General features: G+C 37.6%; 2 protein-coding genes across 3 annotated transcripts in view; one reads left to right on the top strand and one right to left on the bottom strand.

Annotated features, from left to right (window-relative positions):
• The window catches only part of RB195_007531 (uncharacterized protein), a gene marked incomplete at both ends in the record, with an annotated part of 166,133 nt that overhangs the window by 20,347 nt on the left and 126,664 nt on the right, over positions 1-19,122 (top strand). The window contains 2 exons of one of the 2 annotated variants that reach the window (XM_064181212.1): positions 1,825-2,140; positions 9,538-9,645. In XM_064181212.1, the coding sequence (XP_064038020.1) occupies positions 1,825-2,140; positions 9,538-9,645 (424 nt within the window). Of the gene's footprint in view, positions 1-1,824; positions 2,141-9,537; positions 9,646-19,122 lie in introns of those variants that run through there. The other variant, XM_064181209.1, reaches the window with a different exon arrangement.
• On the bottom strand, positions 16,043-16,626 carry RB195_007532 (uncharacterized protein; the record flags this gene model as incomplete). Its single annotated transcript, XM_064181213.1, has 2 exons — positions 16,043-16,213; positions 16,429-16,626. 2 exons carry the CDS (start codon positions 16,624-16,626, stop codon positions 16,043-16,045), a joined length of 369 nt encoding a protein of 122 aa, XP_064038019.1.

Below are 19,122 nucleotides of genomic sequence, written 5' to 3'. Positions count from 1 at the left end.
ATAAGTTGTCCATACTAGAATCGCTAGAAGCGATTTTTTTTTTAAACCAGTCCGTTCGCAAGGACAGTCTGACCGTAAGGCCGTGCTACGGTTACGCTGCTTCTGCCGCGGAGTGTTCCAATTCGTAAATTCGTCAAGCATGATGACTCGATAGTCGAGTCGGTTCATGTTTTTTCAGAGTCCTAGAAAAGGCCAGCTGAAAAAATTACAGCGACAGCTATATATGTATTTGAAAGAGCAGAAAAAAACCCAAAAAATGTAGTACGTGTTATTTGCCTTGAGACGAAATAATTTAGGGTAAAAAATTGTTTTATTTACACATACCTCGAAACCCCTCAGGGTAAAGTAGCCGGATGAATAAACGAACTGGTCACGAGACCAAACAATTAGACCTTATACCTTGATTGTGTAAATAAAGTATGAATATTGTCTAAGCAAACTAGATTTATTTATTTAAAGAAGTTATTTTTGCATCAACCTAATTTAAAAAATAAATAAATAAATACAGTAATATAACATAAATAAGCGGTAGAAGCTGGTCCACCTGCACAATCGTGGACTCGTCGGAAATTGCCTCCGTCTATCACCTATAGTTAGTTGCATCCTTAGAGTGATCCTTAAATCCTTAGAGTGGAGTTCACTTTTACAAGCGGCTGTTTCACCCCTCTCTTTTCTATATTGCTCGAAATGTTGAGTGCGGCGCACACGGAAAAATCCAAACATCGTCAATTTCCTGAGATCCAGGCTTTAAGATGCCGTGTTTGATTGAAACGTTCGAGAGAAGTGTGATGGATGTTGTTGTTGGAACGAAAAGCCGTAATTTAATTCCATGAAAAACAATGGACACTTGAAAACATCCTCGTTTTTTTTTCTCTGACTTTCTATCCACAATTCTATTTCTCAGACTAATTCTCAACCGTTTTTTTTTTCTGACAACCGCGTACGTGTTGCATTTTTGATTGGAAAATTTCCCAACCATTCCCCACTATATTTGAATCCTATTCGCTCGAATGATTCCTAATTAAGTCCTGGATACGAAATTTCTCTGCAATTTTGTGCATCTCTACTATGTAAATCACCGTCAGTTACTGTGTATTCACATGATTTTCACGATCTTTTCGAAGTTTTTCGTTGCGAACCAAAGCGCGGAGACGGAATTTTGGACAATCTATGTTTACCTTGAGGATTCGTTGCTGGAATAATCCGATCATCAAGTTAATCGCTGTATACATATGGTATCTTAGAGTACAGAGCGAAGAATTCAACACTAGGAAATTCACAGGATTAGAAGTACCGTATCTCAAAAATCCAAACATTGATAACTTGATTTTTTCTGGGGCTCTTTTTTTTTCTTTCCTTATTCTTTTCTTATTCTTTTCTCATTTTTTTCTCATTTTTTTAAATTCGGACTTTTATAACTTGATTTTTTTTCCAAGGCTTATTTTTTCTTTCCTCATTCTTTTCTCATCTTTTTCTCATTCTCTTTCTCATTTTTTTCTGTGAGATTTCTGGAAAATCTCATAAAGTTATAGGGTTGTTTATACTGTTAATACTAATATTTAGTTAACACTAGCATACATTTTTTCTACTGATGCTAGTGTCAATTAAATTTTAATTTTTTAAAATTTTTCAGTTAGTTTTTTAATTCTATTCTATTTCATTAAAATTAATACTAGCCTTTTTGAATGAATTTTTTTTGAATAATTTAAATATTGTATTTGAACACAATTGGTCACTTTTCTTCCGCGTCACTGATTTGCTATTCATTTGATGAGCAAGTTCCGTATTTGCACACCATCTCACCTAATAAACGGCATTTTACAGAATCGCCACGACCGGTGTGATGCCATCGGCGAACGGCGCTTTATCGAAACTTTTGTGCTCGTGCTATAATCCGAAACAGGAGCGTGGGATTGCCGGAAATGAAACAACCGATCGATACGAAGCGGCGGCGGCAGCCGAGAAGGAACACCGAGTAGATCAAGGCGAGCCGAGTGAGGAGCCGAGACAAAACACGGAAGCGAAGGTGGTGGAGGAGGAGAGAGAAGACGAAAAAGTTGACGAGAAAGACGAAAAAATCCCGGCGAATGCCACTGAGGAGGTGACCACGCCCATCAATGAGGAGATCGCTGAGGATCAGGTGTGTTTTCCGTATTGAATCGATGTATCGATCAATTTGTTTGCCTTCCAATCGTCTAAAATGCCTCATCTCCACTAAAAATCTCAGGATCTTTCCTTGTTCTGGGTCCCTCTTTTTTTGCAGAGATCTATGCTGAACCTACTTCATGTTTCAGATTTGTGATTTGAACTCAGTTCAACTCAAAACGGTCGACACCTACAGTTTTTATGTTTCGCATTTGAAAAAAAAAATCAATATCTCTGGAAATTTTTCCAGCTCTATCACCTCTTTACTGTAGAAATTTCTTCATTCATTCCAATAAAGTAGGTCCATTTCGTACTCGAGCAATGTTTCGCCTAGTTAAATCAATAGCGAGCAAATCAATACTGATAATCAGTCGATGATTCCCTTATGATCTACATGACGAAACCATCATTAAATCATCTTTCTGACCTTCAAACACACCGCACGTCCTAAAAGAGGTCAACATGGCGCCGAGCGCGGTTCAATCAGTGTTGTGTGTATGTTCAAATCACTTTCGGCGATTCTCTCACATTTCGTTGATTTCAAAGGTTGACGTTCTGCTTGATTTATTGATTGATCAGATCAAAAACAATTTTTCTTCAGCAAATACATAATCCGGCAAGATTTCTAGATATAGCTGCCATTTGATTTTTTAGTCTATTTGCTTTTTTGTAGCTATTTGTGCTAAGCTGATAGGTGATCTTTGGTCTAGTTGAAATTTTCCTTGGAGAGTCTCCTGTTGGGGGCGGGGCTTGTTGTCATTCCTGGGACTTCTCCTTTTTCGTCCTTTTAATATATTACATCTTCGATTTATCAATAGTTCCCAGAAGCACCGGATGAGGGCGGCGAGCAGTGAATTTCAGGACTTGGAATGGATCAGTTCTTTTTCCGACGAACATACGGAGCATTTTACTATTCAAAGCATTATTTCTTCTTTAAAAAATAGGCGGGGCATACTTGGAACAATTTTTTGTGGGAAGAAGACAAAGTAGTTATTTTTCTGAGGAAATCCGCATTACTTTGTAGTTCCATATATAGAATCACACTGAGGATCACATTCGTGCCCGCAAAGAGTATTGTCGGTTTCTTCGAAGGCGATTCTTCGAGGTTGAGCGCTGGAACGAAAAATAGATGTGGACTGGTTTCTTGATGCGAAATCCACGACATCTACGCAATTTCATACGCATAGTGAAAGTTTATTTTGTTTAGAAAACAATCATGTCAACTTGAAACCTCAGAAATAAAATGAAAAAGAATTTTTCTCGGAAGCGGCAAAAAAACTCCTCCGCTTTTTGCGCATCTAGCAGCTTTTCTCACTGTCCTAAGACTTTTCTCGTTCAATTCTCCAATTGCGATATTCAGGAGAAGGTTTCAAGAATATTGCTGTGTCTATGTCGGGACTTCCGCAGTAAAAAAAAAAACAATTGAAGTGGAGTTTGAGGATGAGCACCATAACTGGGTCTACGGAGGCCGGTCCTAGTTCTATTTTTGAGCTTATAAGTAAAACACTATTTAAACGGACGCATGTGTTGCGCAGTTGGTAAGAGGTTCGGCTGCGGCTGCGCGGTCAATGGTTCGAAACCGCCTGAGGCCAGCCGAGGTTATCGACCTTCCAGTGCCATCCCTCCGGGGTCGATAAATTGGTGCCGGACTTGTCTGGAAGGATAAAAACACCGATTTAGAACATCCGCTAAGCCCAAAACTCATTGTGTTCGCCAGAGGCTCATTTTAAAGGAATCACTCCACGAATCTAAGGTGGTACGGATTTCAGGTGGAGTATTCGTCTACGGGATAGTAGATTATGGAGAGGGAGGTGATTCCGTCCATTTCTTCCTAATTGCCGTAAAAAAAGATCTAGGAGGCTAGGAAGATACGGCTTCTAGAGTTCTGGCGCACTATTTTCTACAAGGAGTTCGATTGGAGCGCGTCAGCCTCGTGTGGCGCCGCATCTTCCGAGCCGTTTTTTACGGCAATTAGGAAAAAAAATGGACGGAATCACCCTCCTCTCCATAATCTACTATCCCTTAGAAGCGTACTCCGCCTGAAATCCGTACCACCTCAGATTCGTGGAGTGATGCCTTTAAACCTCAAACGATTCTGAATTGAACTTGAAGGCGTAGGCGCATACCTGAGGGATTGATCGGCCTCGGATACCTTATGCATTATTCTTTATTTCGACTCCACGTACATATTTCTTCATCGGAAACATTCGTAGTTGAATCCATGTCCAGATCCTTTAATGTGTGGCTAGTTTTGTACAGTATTGTCATATATTTATGTATGTTCGCGTCGTTATGCGGGGGTTTTTATAGCTGGACACGGTCCAGTAGCGTTGAAACCACGAACATAAGGCGCTTTTACACCTTGTCCTCCACAGCACCGCAGCGTATTTGTTGACATTTCGTGGTTGTTCAACGTTCGAATTCGACGGGCCGCCGCCGTTTCGGGACATCAGAACTCCCGAAAAAGCATCCACAACCGGTGTGTTTAGCCCCCGCCGCCGTCGTCGTCGTCGTTTCAATATTTCTGTTCATATTTTTAGTTGTCCCCTTCCCCGACAATTGATCCTCGATTCTACTGTGTATTTTCTCACTTTTAGGCCGCAGAAGGGGGAAAAAAAAACGCTGCAATCAGCAGCGAATTGTGCCTTTTCTTAATTAAACCACGACGAGAATTGCATTCGTTTTTCGATTCGGGACTCGTTCGATTCCAATTTCCCCCCATCGTCCGCATCGTTACCCGCCATCCTGTGTGCCGGACATCTTACGATCCACATACGATAGTATTGTGAAAATGACAATAGATGTTTATTTGTACAAGAATGGCCGTCGGCGGCCGTGTCAGGAAATTTCCGTCATGACATGCACCATAAAATCTGATGAAGGTCGCCATATGCGTTTATTCTGGAAACATCGAATAAAATATCCTCTAAAACTCTGGAAAAACTCATAAATTCCCATCCATCCCATGAAATCTTTCAACTGAACTGAATTCAATCATATGTTGATCACCCATCGACTACAGTTTCCCCGAGGTGACCTTCAAATTATCCAACTTTGTTTATTTAAGCAGATGGTTGAACCATCTGCTGTTGCTGTTTCTGTTTTTGTCGATAATTTAGCTCAAGGTGATTTATTGTTCGAGCCTTAGCCTCCCTCACGATTTTTTTCAATTCAAAATTCTCTTTAAGCTTTAAGGTTTCAGAGGAGATGCGATCGTAATGCGTTAGATAGGTATCGATCGCTCAACGACGAAACAATCTGCAACTTCGTTTTTGAGCAGCTCTCAGCCGGGCTCTATGCGTTTGTGTTCACAGTTGAATCATCTTCTTTTTGTTTGCGATCTTCAACCGATATAAAAGGGTGGATCGTCGTACGTTTTGGACATTTTTCTCAAAGGTGATTCTCACCTAGCTGATCGATATATCGATCTAATGGTACCTCCTCGTCAATTCTCGTGAAAAAGATTCTATACATCTTCAACCTTATCATAATTTTTTCATTACCAAAAGTTGAATCTGTGTCGTTATCGAAACATAAGACGTCGGCACACATTTGAACTGAAAATTGGAGGAGGAGCAGGACGAGTTTACCGGTCCCGATCCGCTCTCCATCCGTTTGATTCCCATCAAATTCCGTTTTTTGTTTTGTAAATGGTTCAATGGTTGTTTTTTTTCCCTAAATTTTCCCTAAATTTTTTGTAAATGGTTGAATGGGAGTTGTTTTTTCCTATGATATGATAATAAATTGAAATATTTCCACAATCGGGCAGTCAACAATCAACCACCGATCATCAGTCCACAATTTTACGAGCAACCATTTTTGCGAGATGTGTCACTCATTTTATGACGGATGAGGGTGCTGGCTGAACTCGATGAACGAGGTGTGGGGCTCGTGAATTTTTTCCCTCTTCGACTTTTTCGTGAGCTTAGCTCAGTTGGATATTTTTTCGTTGACAATACGTGGGGCTCGTTCACGACCACGGCGTCCACGGCGGCGCCGCCAAACAACCTCCACGCCCCGTTTTTAGCACCCGCTGAGCACTTTTTCCCAGAGGATTTCTGGAATTTGGTCATCCTGATTGGTTCTTTTTCTGCTGTGGAGGTCTTAGGTCTTTATTTGTGTAGTCATCCTTATTTTCGAAAGGAATCACATGTTAAATTATTAAATAATTATTAAATAATAATAGCAATATATAATTATTAAAATATTACTTCACATGGACCTAATTTTATCATATGATTCGTCCTCTCTTTCTCCATTGTCCACATTTCGACACTGTTCCAGATTTTTCACTTGATCAGACCACTATCGCTTCGTATCGATTTTTATTCAGCTCTATTTTTTCCTACAGAATTTTTCCTGATAGTTGATCCCGAGCAGATTCACACCTTTTTCTTCTCCTCTCTCCTTTTCCCTTTCCCACTATTTCAAATGATTTTTAAATTTGCTATAAATATAAATAACCAAGAACTATTTGCTCAGCTATACTTTGCGCAAACATGGCACTAGTACACCGGAAAACTCGTACAAAGTCACCAGTTTGTCCAAACATACACACGTGTTTTTTTTCCAAACGAGTTCGAAGAACTTGTATGCACTTTTGTTGACCACTTTTGTCTTCATCGTAGGCACACAGTGTCCTTATCAGGTTCCTCACAGTGGTCCTTCAAAGAAAACTCATCACACGTCTACGATCAGCTACACCACTTGACAACTCGTCCATTCTTTACAACCGCGACATTTCCTGTCGTTGAAATGGAACAATTTCTGGAAAAGTCTTTCATTTCTAATCATTTGCGGACAAGGACTGATATTTCTGAGAAAATGAGATGAAGTTATAAGTAGATCGAATCGAAATGGTTTTTAACAAAAACTTCTGGCTGAGCCAATCCGGGAAACTCGTCCGGACTTATTGATTTTTGCCAGATGTCCATTTAGTGCGTCCCACTGCTCTTACGTAAAACAGATCTTTGTCTTTGTCTTAGTTACTTCTTACGATGATTTATTTTTAATTGTCAGCTGTCGTTTTAGTTTTCTCGTGCTCAATTCTTTTGTTCCATTAACTAATCAATTTGTATTTTTTTGCATAGGCGTGGCTTCTTTGTCTGAATGTGGTAGAAATTCGCCAGCTTATCCTTTCTTCATTGTCACTTTTGATTTTCCATTCAAGTATCAGATAATAGAAGAAGGACGAGAATTCTGTATTAATTAGCTCGGATTCTTTCTTCCAGACAGTTACAGCACAGTTTTTTTCTTTCTCTCAACGGCATGGAACTGTCCTTTAATTTAATTCACAAACCTGATGTATAATGTCATGTCGACCAGGGGAAAAAAAATTGCTGTGCAACAACGCTAAGCACGATTCCTCCTTCTAGCACAGCTTTTTTCTCTGGTTTTTTTAAGACGTGCCATAAAAAAATCTGCACTTTGCACTTTTTTTTTGTACGGAGGAAAAGAAAGAGGAAATTTCTGTAGGCTGATATAAAAAATAAAAAACAAAAATAATAATATGAAATAATAATATAAAATTACAATAAAATGAAATAAATAAAATAAAATAATAATAACGATATAAAATAATAATAAAATAAAATAAATAAAATAATAGTACTATAAAATATTAATAAAATGAAATAAATAAAACAAAACAAAATAAAATAAGATAAACAAGTTAAAAAATTATTATAAAAAAAATGTAAGTTTATTTCATAGTTGTGTTGCTAAATGATCTGTGCTGAATGACTTTGGACTCTCCCAGCCATGGAAATTATCTGAGTTCCATTAGAATTTTACGTGACATCGTTGCAGGAATCCTCATTTTCTGGATACTGTCAGCACGTGAGAACTCGTCCCATTCCGATTGCGAGACACATTGTTTGTTCAAGTGTTTTTCAAACAGCTAGAATAGTGCAAAAAAAAGAAGAAAAGCGTATGTAATTTTGTCGTAGCATCCAGAAATTGAGCTCTTTTTGTCCGTTGTGTTCGTTTACAACATACGTTTACGTCAATTTATGCAAACACGTGATTGGTGGTTTTTTGAAAACGACCAATCATAAATTATGGTCGGCTAATTTGGCGCCTGTCGTCGACGACGGTCGACGACGGTCGACGACAGGCGATGACTTCTCGTCCATAGGGTAAGATGACCTTGACTTGATGTGACGAACACACACACACAGGCATAAAACAGATAGGTTAAATTAAGAAATGGTTTGTGCTATTTACAGGTCATTCACTTAAAGGAATCATCCCACGAATCTGAGGTGGTACGGATTTCAGGTGGAGTATTCTCGTATACGGGATAGTAGATTATGGAGAAGGGGGTGATTCCGTCCATTTCTTCCTAATTTCCGTAATAGCAGCCTGGAAGATGTTGCACGTACGCAAGGCTGGCGTGCTCCAATCGAACTCGGTGAAAGTAGCTCACCAGAACGCTCGCAGCCGTATCTTCCGGGCCGTTTTTTTCACGGCAATAAGGAAGAAATGGACGGAATCACCCGGAATCTCTTCATAATCTACGATCCCGAATACGAGTACTCCACCTGAAATCCATACCTTACCTCAGATTCGTGGGATGATGCCTTTAACTTTATTGTTTTTCTCTGTTCTATGCATAGCGTTTTGTTGAAAGATTAATGATTCTTCCGAAAGAGAGAATTTCATTTTTTTCCGTTCTTCCTAAAGTATTTTTCTCCATGGTCATCCATCCCCTCTTTTTGCTAGGGTGCTCGAGAATCGCTTTCAAAAAATAACTATTGATTCTGTTGTCAGAACTCTGTTATTTGAGAAATTAAAAACTAATAAATTAATAATAGTAGTAATAATAATAATAATAATAATAACAATAACAATAACAATAATAATAAAATAAACTGAATTTTTTTTTGTTATTTGATATATTTCTCTCGTTCTCTCTCTTTCTTGTTATTTGACTTCGTTACTCTATTATTCATATCAATCCTTTTTCTCTCATCTCAACATTTTATTTTTTTTCGACTTCGCTTCTTCCATACTCTCTCCCTCTCTCTCGTTCCCTCGTTCTTTCCTCATCATCTGCCCGGGTTTGGGTTTCAAAGTAAAGACCGGTCCTTCGGCGCGATCGTTCCCTAGTGTTGTGGTCATTGTGACCACGCAAGTGTAATCCATTAGGTCTTGAGTGATTTGAAATTGTTTAAGGAGAAAACTGTAGATATTTTTCTTCCATTTTATCATCAATACCAATCTTAGCCACAGCTCAAGCAAATCAATAAAAAAGCTACATATTTTTATCATTATTCAACCAAAAAAAAGTGAAATAAAACAAAAACGTACCACCATCTGCTCCACCATACCGAGTTACGCCCATTTTTTACCTAATTAACAGAGCTAAACCGATGATAAATTCATTTCTAGCTCGAAATTCCCGGTGAATACGATTCGGACGTCCGGCAAAGCTCCGACTACACTTATCTTGAACTTTGTTCTTGTCGTAGTTATTCGAGTAATATTACAACTTATTGAAAATTGTGAACCATGAATCTGACACATTTTTTCTTCTCAACTCGCCAAGAACTGTCAGCAATTAAAATCTGGATGAATATGGATTTTTTTGCTTCATCTAACTTGACATTTTGTCACTATAAATAAACGTTTGCACATCATTTGTTCCAGTTTACAATTTTCATGCCAATTTTCCTTCCTGAAATGGTTAACATGTGTATTTAATGGGGAAAATTTCATTTGTTTCGGATTTATCCATCATCTGGAAATGATTTTTTGGGACAAGTGTGTTGCCAGCGTTCGTTATTTGTGAGTTTTGAAGTGAAAAATGTGAAAAAAAATGAATTTACGAAAAGTTCATTCAACCATTCATTCATTCATTCATTCATTCATCCAATCATTCATCCAATCATCCATTCATTTAAAGACACACACACACACACGTATGTACATTTGTGTGAACCCGATTTCTGTTCAACCTTCAGAACATTTAAGATTAAATCAAGTTCCCGTTAAAAGGACAATTCACGTACCGACTCGTGTCCGTCCGTTGCAATTCACGTGGGCGGGAAAAGCGAACTTTTCAAATCTGCCGTTTCGCGCAGCTATCTAAAATGTTCCCTGTTTTCGTGTTTCAAATAAAATAAATAACGCAAACAATGAAATAAAAATAAATAAATAAATAATTAAATTATTAAAATAAATACAGTAAACAAAACCTTAAATAATAACTAAATAACTTATAAATAAATAATAATTAAATTATTAAAATAAATAAAGCAAATAAAAACTTAAATAATAACTAAATAACTTAAATATTAAAAATTTTGATTAATTAATTAAAACTTTGTGGGCTCAAGTAATTGTTAGTCATATTCTTTACTCTATATTCTTAATTTAAATAGTAACAAAAAAATTAATTAATTAACTCCTATCTTTTAATTATGACAAATAAAATTTAAATGATATTTAATTTTAAATCTTTTAAATAGAAAGTGAAATTATCGCCCAAAGTTGATTGGAACTGTTTCTGATTAAATGTTTAATCATATTCGTTAACACTTGTTCTTAATTTAAATAATAATAAAAAAATAAATATTAAATAATTAATAGTTAAATAATTAATTGAATAATTAATTAAATTCCACTTGTTAATTAAGATAGATAAAATTTAAACAATATTTAATTTTAAATCGTTTAGATAAAGAATAATATTACCATCTAAAGTCCATTGAAAATGTTTTTGATTAAATGTTTAATCATATTCGTTAACATTTGTTCTTAATTTAAATAATAATAAAAAATAAAAACCAAATAATTAATAATTAAATAATAAATAAATAATTTATTTATCATAATTAATAAGTAGAATTAAATTAGATTCATATTAAACAAACATATTAATTATGATAAATAAAATTGGAATAATATTTAATCTTAAATCTTTTAAATACAAAATGAAATTACCATTTAAAATTCATTGAAAATGTTCTTTAAGTGCACTAAAATGGCTTTCAATACGACCAAGCGTCTACAGTTCAAGATCAAAGAAAACATGATGACATGTTCTGGATCTTCTGAATTAATCGTATTCGCGGGATCTTTTGCAGATGGAAGAAAAAACTGAATTAGCAACGAATAAATAGCTTACCATCGTGATTGATATCGTATCTGATTGATCTGATTTATCGACAGGCACAGCGCGGTCGCTGTGCCTGTCTCGTCGCTAATTAGGACAAGCCGGCTGGCACTAATCACCGTAACGTGATTAGATAAATCAGCTGATTTGATCTGTTGACATAGACATGTTGTAAATATTAATTACGGTTTTCGTCAAGTTCGTTTTCTCTGTCAAATTCGGATGTCACATATGGTGTCCCAAAAATCACGCATGGATCAGGCCATATATCTTATGAAGTCTATCTTCTTCTGTAGTTTCTTAGTAAACTTTTCTTGTTAGAGAGTTCTATTGACTTCGCTGCCTCATTCCCTTCTCATTGTGGGAACATACGCTTATCTTCTACTATGATAACTAAGAAATAATGGTCAATGCACAACTTTTGGGACGAAATCCCGCCTGTCCTAAAAGTTACGCATTGACCTTGTCCCAAATATTCGGACTTTTTTGTCTCTGGTGACAACGAAGCTGAAGCACTCGATAGATTTTTTTCTCCGAGGTCGAGGTTAGGAGAGCCAGTTGTTGCTTATGCTCTACTTACTGAATGCGAAATTTATGGGACATAGCTCTGAACTACTACTACTGCTACTTTTCACTGTATCTGTTACATTTTGTTTAGGAATATTTGAAATTTATTGGAATTTTTTTGTAGATGGTTATTTCTATAGATGGGAGAAAGTATTGGGAGGTTTCCCAGCAGCTCCAAAGTCGAGACTATATCGATTACTGTAATGATTTATGGGGCAAACGAGAGTTTTATCGGTTTTAACTTATTATACAAGTTGTTTAATTAATTTGTTTTTATTTTAGAATTTTTCTATTTTTGAAGAAATGAAAAATGTTGAATTTTGGACTGCATCCGAGCAAAAAAAAAACGCGTTATCGAACCGCCAAATTAAACGAAATTCCTTAATTTAATGAGCAACTTCTGGGACACCAGGAGCGTTTATACTCTAGATGAGAATAAAATAGTTCCATTTGAGGATTTTCCATTTTTTCCTAAGAAAAATGTAAATTTTTACCGAGTTCGGAACACGTTCTCCTTCTTCAACAAGTGCATTTTTGAAATTTTCCTGCCAATCAAGTGTTTTTTTTTGCGTTGAAGTGCACTGAAAGTACATTATCGATTATGACCTTCGATCAATCAAAGACTATTTGTTTCGTATCGGTGAAGTTCGTAAGGAGAAAGCTTTTATCGCATTATAAGGCAATATTTAGATTAAAATATTAACATTAAAAAATATAACAACTGACAACAATAATAAAAACAAATAAATGACATTAAGTAATTTAAGAAAGCGGAATTAGAAAAAAGAATTAAGAAAAAGAAGAAAAAAATTAAGAAAAAAAATTAAGCCTATGATTTACACTACCATTTCAATTAATTTGAAACAAGAATAAATAAAACCTATTTTTTTGGATTTTACAGTTCCCGTAAATTTCTTTCATAATGCGCGATTTTTGTGACATAGTGTAAAATTCCGTAAATAAAGATGTAGTTACTGAGGATTTTCCATTTTTTTTTCTGAGAAACATTTAAGGTAAATAGGTGTGTAGGTGTAATGTAGGTTTTAGACCTAAGGTAGTTACGTAAATTAAGACTAGAGGAATTGATAATTTTAAATCTATGTACCATTTCTAGAATTTTCTCCGCTAAATTACTACCTAAATTCTTAATTCCCTAATTTACTCCCTAACTGTTACAAATTCGAAGGGCAGTCCCGTTAGATGATGGGTCAGAATACCTTATACTTTTCGTGAATTCTACCAATTCTTTCTCTCCTTTTTCTTCCTTCCTGGAGAAATGAATCATCATTGAATCATTGTGTTACGAGTTTAATATGACAAACTTCTCCTAATATTGTTTTCTTTGGGAAATTTTTTCGCTCAGAACTCTTCGCTGAACCCATCTGTCTCATCGTGTGCGCGGACTGATTCATTTACCTACGCCGGTAATCATTTTTCGTCGTCGTTCATTCGTCGTATCCTGTGCACTGTCGACGCGTACGGCATTGATGTTCCCTTTATCAAACTGACATCTCATTAGATTCGCGTCACCACTTCCCCCCCCCACTCCCGATAGGACCTGCGCTCGCCTTTTTTTCCTTCGCCCCTGCGCTCCTCGCAATTTCATGTGTTCGATATTAGAGCTAGCTCTAGAGACGTAGGCGTTACATTGACACATCTAACGCTTTCAGCTAAGACATAAGCTATAAGACGTAATGATTTGACTGGGTCCGCATTTGCAGAAATTAGTCATTTACTCTTTAACGCATTAAAATCTTCTTATTTGGAAGTAAGACGTACTGATTTTAGTGGGTCCGCATTTGCAGAATTCTTAGTCATTTATAGTCGGGTCAAAACGACATGAATCTCAAGTGTAGTTGCGGTGCATTTGCATATGCGCTCGAAATGTGGCGGAGGCAGCAACTGGGACCTAGTTGGGACCTTCGTAAACTGCAGCGATGGGCGATGCCAGCAAGGGTTTCACCACGCTCCTAGCCGCTACGCTTCAGCAAAACGCCTCGAGAGAAGCCGTGTACGCAATTGCGTACGTGTTTCATGTCGTTTTGACCCTACTATGAGACGTATTGATTCGAGTGTGTCCGCATTTGCAGAAATTAGTCGTCTACTCTTTAGCGCTTACTTGATTCAAATTATTTTGCATCGATGACCCTGAAAATGTTGATGGTCCACTATTTTTGACCTAAATTACCAGGCAGAGACCATTCCACCTTTGTGTGAACCCCCGAAAAGGTGCCTAAAAATTTCCCTATGAATTTTCGTGACGCTCCCTTTAATAAGTATGAATCGGCCTCACCTTATGGTTCCATCTTTCACTACTTATTTATTTTTTTCACAAACAATTTCCGGTTTCAGACTTTGTCAGCCGCCGTCCGATAACACTCTCCTCAACAACTGGTTCCGAATGTCCTTTACAATAGAGTTTTTTCTTTCTTTCGGAATTTTTCCTCAGTATAATCCTTGATTACCAGTACACCGTGCTATACCGTATTCTATGCTGTTAACCATGTTAAGGACGTTAAGGACTACTCATTAATTCAAATCTATTTTCAAACTTGGCTAAATCTTCAAAAGTTCAGCATGTGAGGAATGAACTTGAGGAAAATCCCGGAAAAAAAAACCTTAGAATGTGGTTATACCCTTCTCGGCTGAGGGGTCAACGTTTCTGGGAACGGAAAATTCTGGAAACGTCAGTTTAAGGAACAAAATTCCGAGCTCTCAGATTTTGTTTAACGGTTAAGGTGAACGGCTACCGTATTTTTCGTTCTCGGACCGCTGCTTCAGATCTTCATGTATTTCTGATGAATTGTACTGTACTAGAAACGATACTGATACCTCATTTTTTACTGTAATCCACACAGTAATCCAAGAGAAGTTTACATCGCACTAATAATCAATACCTATATTTTTGGTGCACAGCTCAGCTGAGGTGGGTTTTTTGGTGGGATATCATCAAAATTACCTACCTAATCACATTAGCATCTCATCGCTAAATCGTATCTTTTAGGTTAGCAACCTTTGTAGTTTTTCATCCTTATGCTTTTATGGATGACGAGACTTTAAGGGATGAGGATATTGTGCTTTTTATAGCTGCCTTGATGCCTTAAAAGCATAACATTATCCATTTTTAGAAGAAGCGAATTCCCCTGTCGTCTAAGGGAGCTTAACGTCATCTCCGGATCGTCCATTACAAATTTCTTAACCCCCTAAAGTTGCAGTTTCTTTTCGGTCCGCTGAAAAATAATCCCTGAAATTTCTGGCATTTCATTTATGCGCTCCTGTTTATTTGAAACCGTCCACACCGGTGGAGGACACCGGTTTTATCAATGCAAAGTATCGCAATTTTTTCGAATGAGGCGATAAATGCCGACGTTGATGTGCCGATGTCGTCGGCCCATGGAATTTCACGCGAATTTTATGCGAAAATTTACTGGAGGAACGGCGTCGACATTAAATTGGGCGTTAGCCAACGTCAACGTTACCAGCTGCTCTCTGATCTCGACACATTTACTTGCGACTGAACGGGGGGGGGGGGGGACTTGGCGACGACGACGACGGATCAACGGCGGTCGGATTTGAACCAGTCCTTGTTATTCGAACTAATCTCCTTATGATCCGAACGATAACTGTTATAAGCCGTCGCCTATTACGTCGTTGTGAAATTTTGGGAAAGTGATTATACGGAGGGGGGGGGGGGGGTTAGTACGGTTGTGATTTTATGGCGGGTACGGTAGAGACAGGGGGCGATCGCCGGGATCCGGTTATCGAATCGAATCGATCAGAATCACCACCGATCGGCAACGATGTGAGAATGATGATATGGCGGATAACGACTGAATGATCTATTTTATCACCGAATCAGTTAACTTTGGCCCAGGTGACAGCTGATCTGTTGTGGGAAGCTTGGGTGGAAGTGTTTTGACGGTCTTCTACTGCCCATTCCCTTTTTTCCGATGCTATATGGATCATTGATTGATCCGGATGATCTGCTCAGCTCCTTTGAACCGATCGCTAGGTTATAGGAAAGCGATCAATGTGTGCAGCCTTCGAGGACATTTCCATTCGTGAAGTGTTCCTGTGAATCAAAGATGACCTTGAAAATTTCTCACTGTTCCCATTAGGTCCGTAATTACGTCTCTTACATAATTACCGATGCGTTGACAGACAGTATACTGTGTATTACACCAGTAAAGCGTGAATGTCCGGTTTCGTTTGTCATTGTGGTCGAGGATTCTTCTTCTTCTTCTTTTTTTTGCTTCTTCTCCTTCTTCTTCTTCTTACCTGTTCACCTTTCGCCTCCATTGCGTTTGATGATGAACAAAACCGAATGATTGGGTGAATCTTTACGTTCGTTTGCGTCTGCGTCTCCATAGCAGCGTAACGTATCTATAAGACTTTTCAATTCTGACCTCTTATCACCCGCACCCAGTCTTCACCATACTTCCACACCCCCGCGTGTTCTCGCGTGTGTCTGTGTGGGTGTGTGTGTCTGTGTGTGGTACACAATCAAGCGCTCGCTACATTGTGAAGCGACATTTCGGGGGTAATGTTTAATTTTTTCCTACTGTATTTCTAGTTTTCTGCATGATACTATACTCTACCATACGTCGTACTAACGCGACCGCATGTTCATCCGTCCACTTGCATGGACACTCGCACTCGTTAACTGCGCAACTGCGCAACAGCAGAACGTATCCAGTTCCATCCGGTTGTGGTCCTGGGCGTTGTGATGACGTCACTGCTGCCGTTCTGATCGAATTCGATCGGAACTTGGGAACAACGTCAGTTGACCCCATCATATGATACTAATCATCCATGCATGTCACCTCACGTCACTCGTACCGAACTAACCCTCAGCCTGAACTCAGATGAAGGCTGAGGAGGAGGACCCAACGGGTCCAGAAGGGTTGCCGCTGCCGGATGCGAACCCATAACCACACCCCGTATGAGAGCACTCGTACCTTTTTTCTAACGAATAATTACGGTATCCTAGAATCCAACGGTAGTGTTGAATGATATCCGTGAAATCCCACCATTGTTATGCTGCACTAGCACTATCTTATCGGATAGTACCGTATATTTCAGGATTCCAGCAGCTACTACCGTATGAAAACGGTGATCCGTCAAAGGTGGTCGCTTAAATTAATTCCTTTTTCTTAATGGTTTTGAAAAGGGAATGTAAACATTTTAGATATTATTTCTAAATATTTCCATACTCTTTGCCTGTTTTTCAATTTTCGACGTCATCAGCTACCGTATCGCTCTGCAGGACATTTAAGCGTACCGGAATTGTTAATATTTCTTATTTCACTGTCCTTTAGAAAGAGTTCTCTACTTTTTAAGTACTTTTTCATCCTTATGGGGATTTTTTGACATCCCTACTATGACTACATCCTGATTCTCACAAATTTCCTCACAAAAAGATAATTTTTTAAGAGAGGACCTCGAAAATATATGCAACGATCGCAAAATCAGGCTACATGTTAATTTTAGGTGGAGTTTTGTAATATATGTATGCTACTACAGAGGTATTATCTATATTTTCTGATTAACGATCCTATCAATCCATATCGATTGATTCCTTCAAATAATTTCGAGTTCTTTCCATGTCTAAAAATAGATTTCTTTTATGATTTTTTATGGGGAATTTTTGACATCCCTACTATGATAATAATTAAATCTAAATCTAAATAATTTAGATTTTTTTCATGTGTAAAAAATATTCTTGCTTTAAATTTGTTGATTTCTCCAGAAATGTGATATCCTTGAAAATGATCATCCCCTATATCATATGAATATTCTTAAGTTGAACTGCATAATTTTCTCTTTCTGATTCTCAGTGCTACAAATTCCCTGCTCCCATGAAAAGTGTATGTATTGATCGAGGGCTCATTTTTATCGCCCGAGGATTCGCCTCCGCTAATTCTCCGGCTGTGGCGAAATTGACACACTCAACACAACTGGTTCTCTATTAAACATAGCAATGATATTGTGCAAAATCACGTCCCGTTTCCACACAAGTCACGTTCCCGCTCTGACATCTCTATTTTTAAGTCGGCGACGACGAAATTTTGCACAAAAACGTGGACCGAGCTATGCGAGACATGGCTAAGAATAAAGAATAAAGTTTTTGGCGTCGATCAATCCGCTTGGGACCACGCCACCACGTTCACTTCAATTCAGAATCGTTTGAGGTTTAAGGGACGTGTAACTGGCCTGGGGGGGGGGCTAGCCGATGAGTAAAATCCGTGTTTTTATCCTTATCTTAACTCTATCCTTTGAACTCTAATGTTTTTTTAACTGAGAGTTTAGCGATAGCCGTGCTGCCCTACTTTTAGGACTTATCGAAATCCCTTAGAGTTATGTTGAGTGAAAAGAGTCATCATGCCCTACTCCTCGCTTCTAAAATGAGCTTGAAGTTTCTCGATCTCTAATTCCATTTCTTTGAAAAAAAATAAAAGCATAGCTACTTTTCCAGAAATCCCATAGTTATCGGTTCTCCAGCGCTTTGTGCACACACGCCTTTGATTAGATATTTACTGCAAAATCTCAGAATTCCGGGAAATTCGTTTTCCTGAATATTTTTGATACATAGCTTGTGCTAAGCGCGTACGAAATTTTTCAGAAACGTTTATTTCGGGAAATCACGATTGGCTGTGGTTTTGAATCTAACGTATCCGAGCGGCTCTTTTTCGTTCTTGGTCCATGAAAAATCTTGTAATTTTTGCTATTTTCCGAACCACATTATTTTTCGAAACCTACCGACGCAATTTTGCACAAATTGCGTTGCGATTTCGGCTCAGTACCCAAGAATTAGAAAGATTTTTTTTGGTAGCGCGTGTTCTAGAACGTTCTTCTTATGAACCTCAAAAAAAAAAAGCGTTTTTCTGGAGGTTTTTCTCGGTGGTTTTTTTTTCGTTTGTTTCTTTTCTGCAATTATCGTCAACGAAATCTTCTACAAAAAGATTTTTCGTCTGAGAAATTGAACCAACGTTATAGTATTTTCTTCAAAAAAAAAAAAACTTCAGTGAGCTCCAATAAAAAGTGTTTATTCATTCTTATACGTTATTTTCAGTTTATAGCTAGTTTTTTCTTGTCGACTTTGGTGTTTTAAATTTCTATTTTAATTTCATTATTATTTTTTATCAATTTTATTTTATTATTGTTTTTTGTTTATTTGATGTTATTATTATGGTAGATTATTATTATATTAATGTTATATATTATTTTTATTATATATTATTATTATATTTTATTTTATAAATCATTCTTAACTTTGGCACAACTCTTATGTA

The sequence above is a fragment of the Necator americanus genome, chromosome I (genome assembly GCF_031761385.1).
Source record: "Necator americanus strain Aroian chromosome I, whole genome shotgun sequence".
Taxonomy (NCBI): Eukaryota; Metazoa; Nematoda; class Chromadorea; order Rhabditida; family Ancylostomatidae; genus Necator; species Necator americanus.
This window is presented reverse-complemented; position numbering and strand designations above follow the sequence as displayed.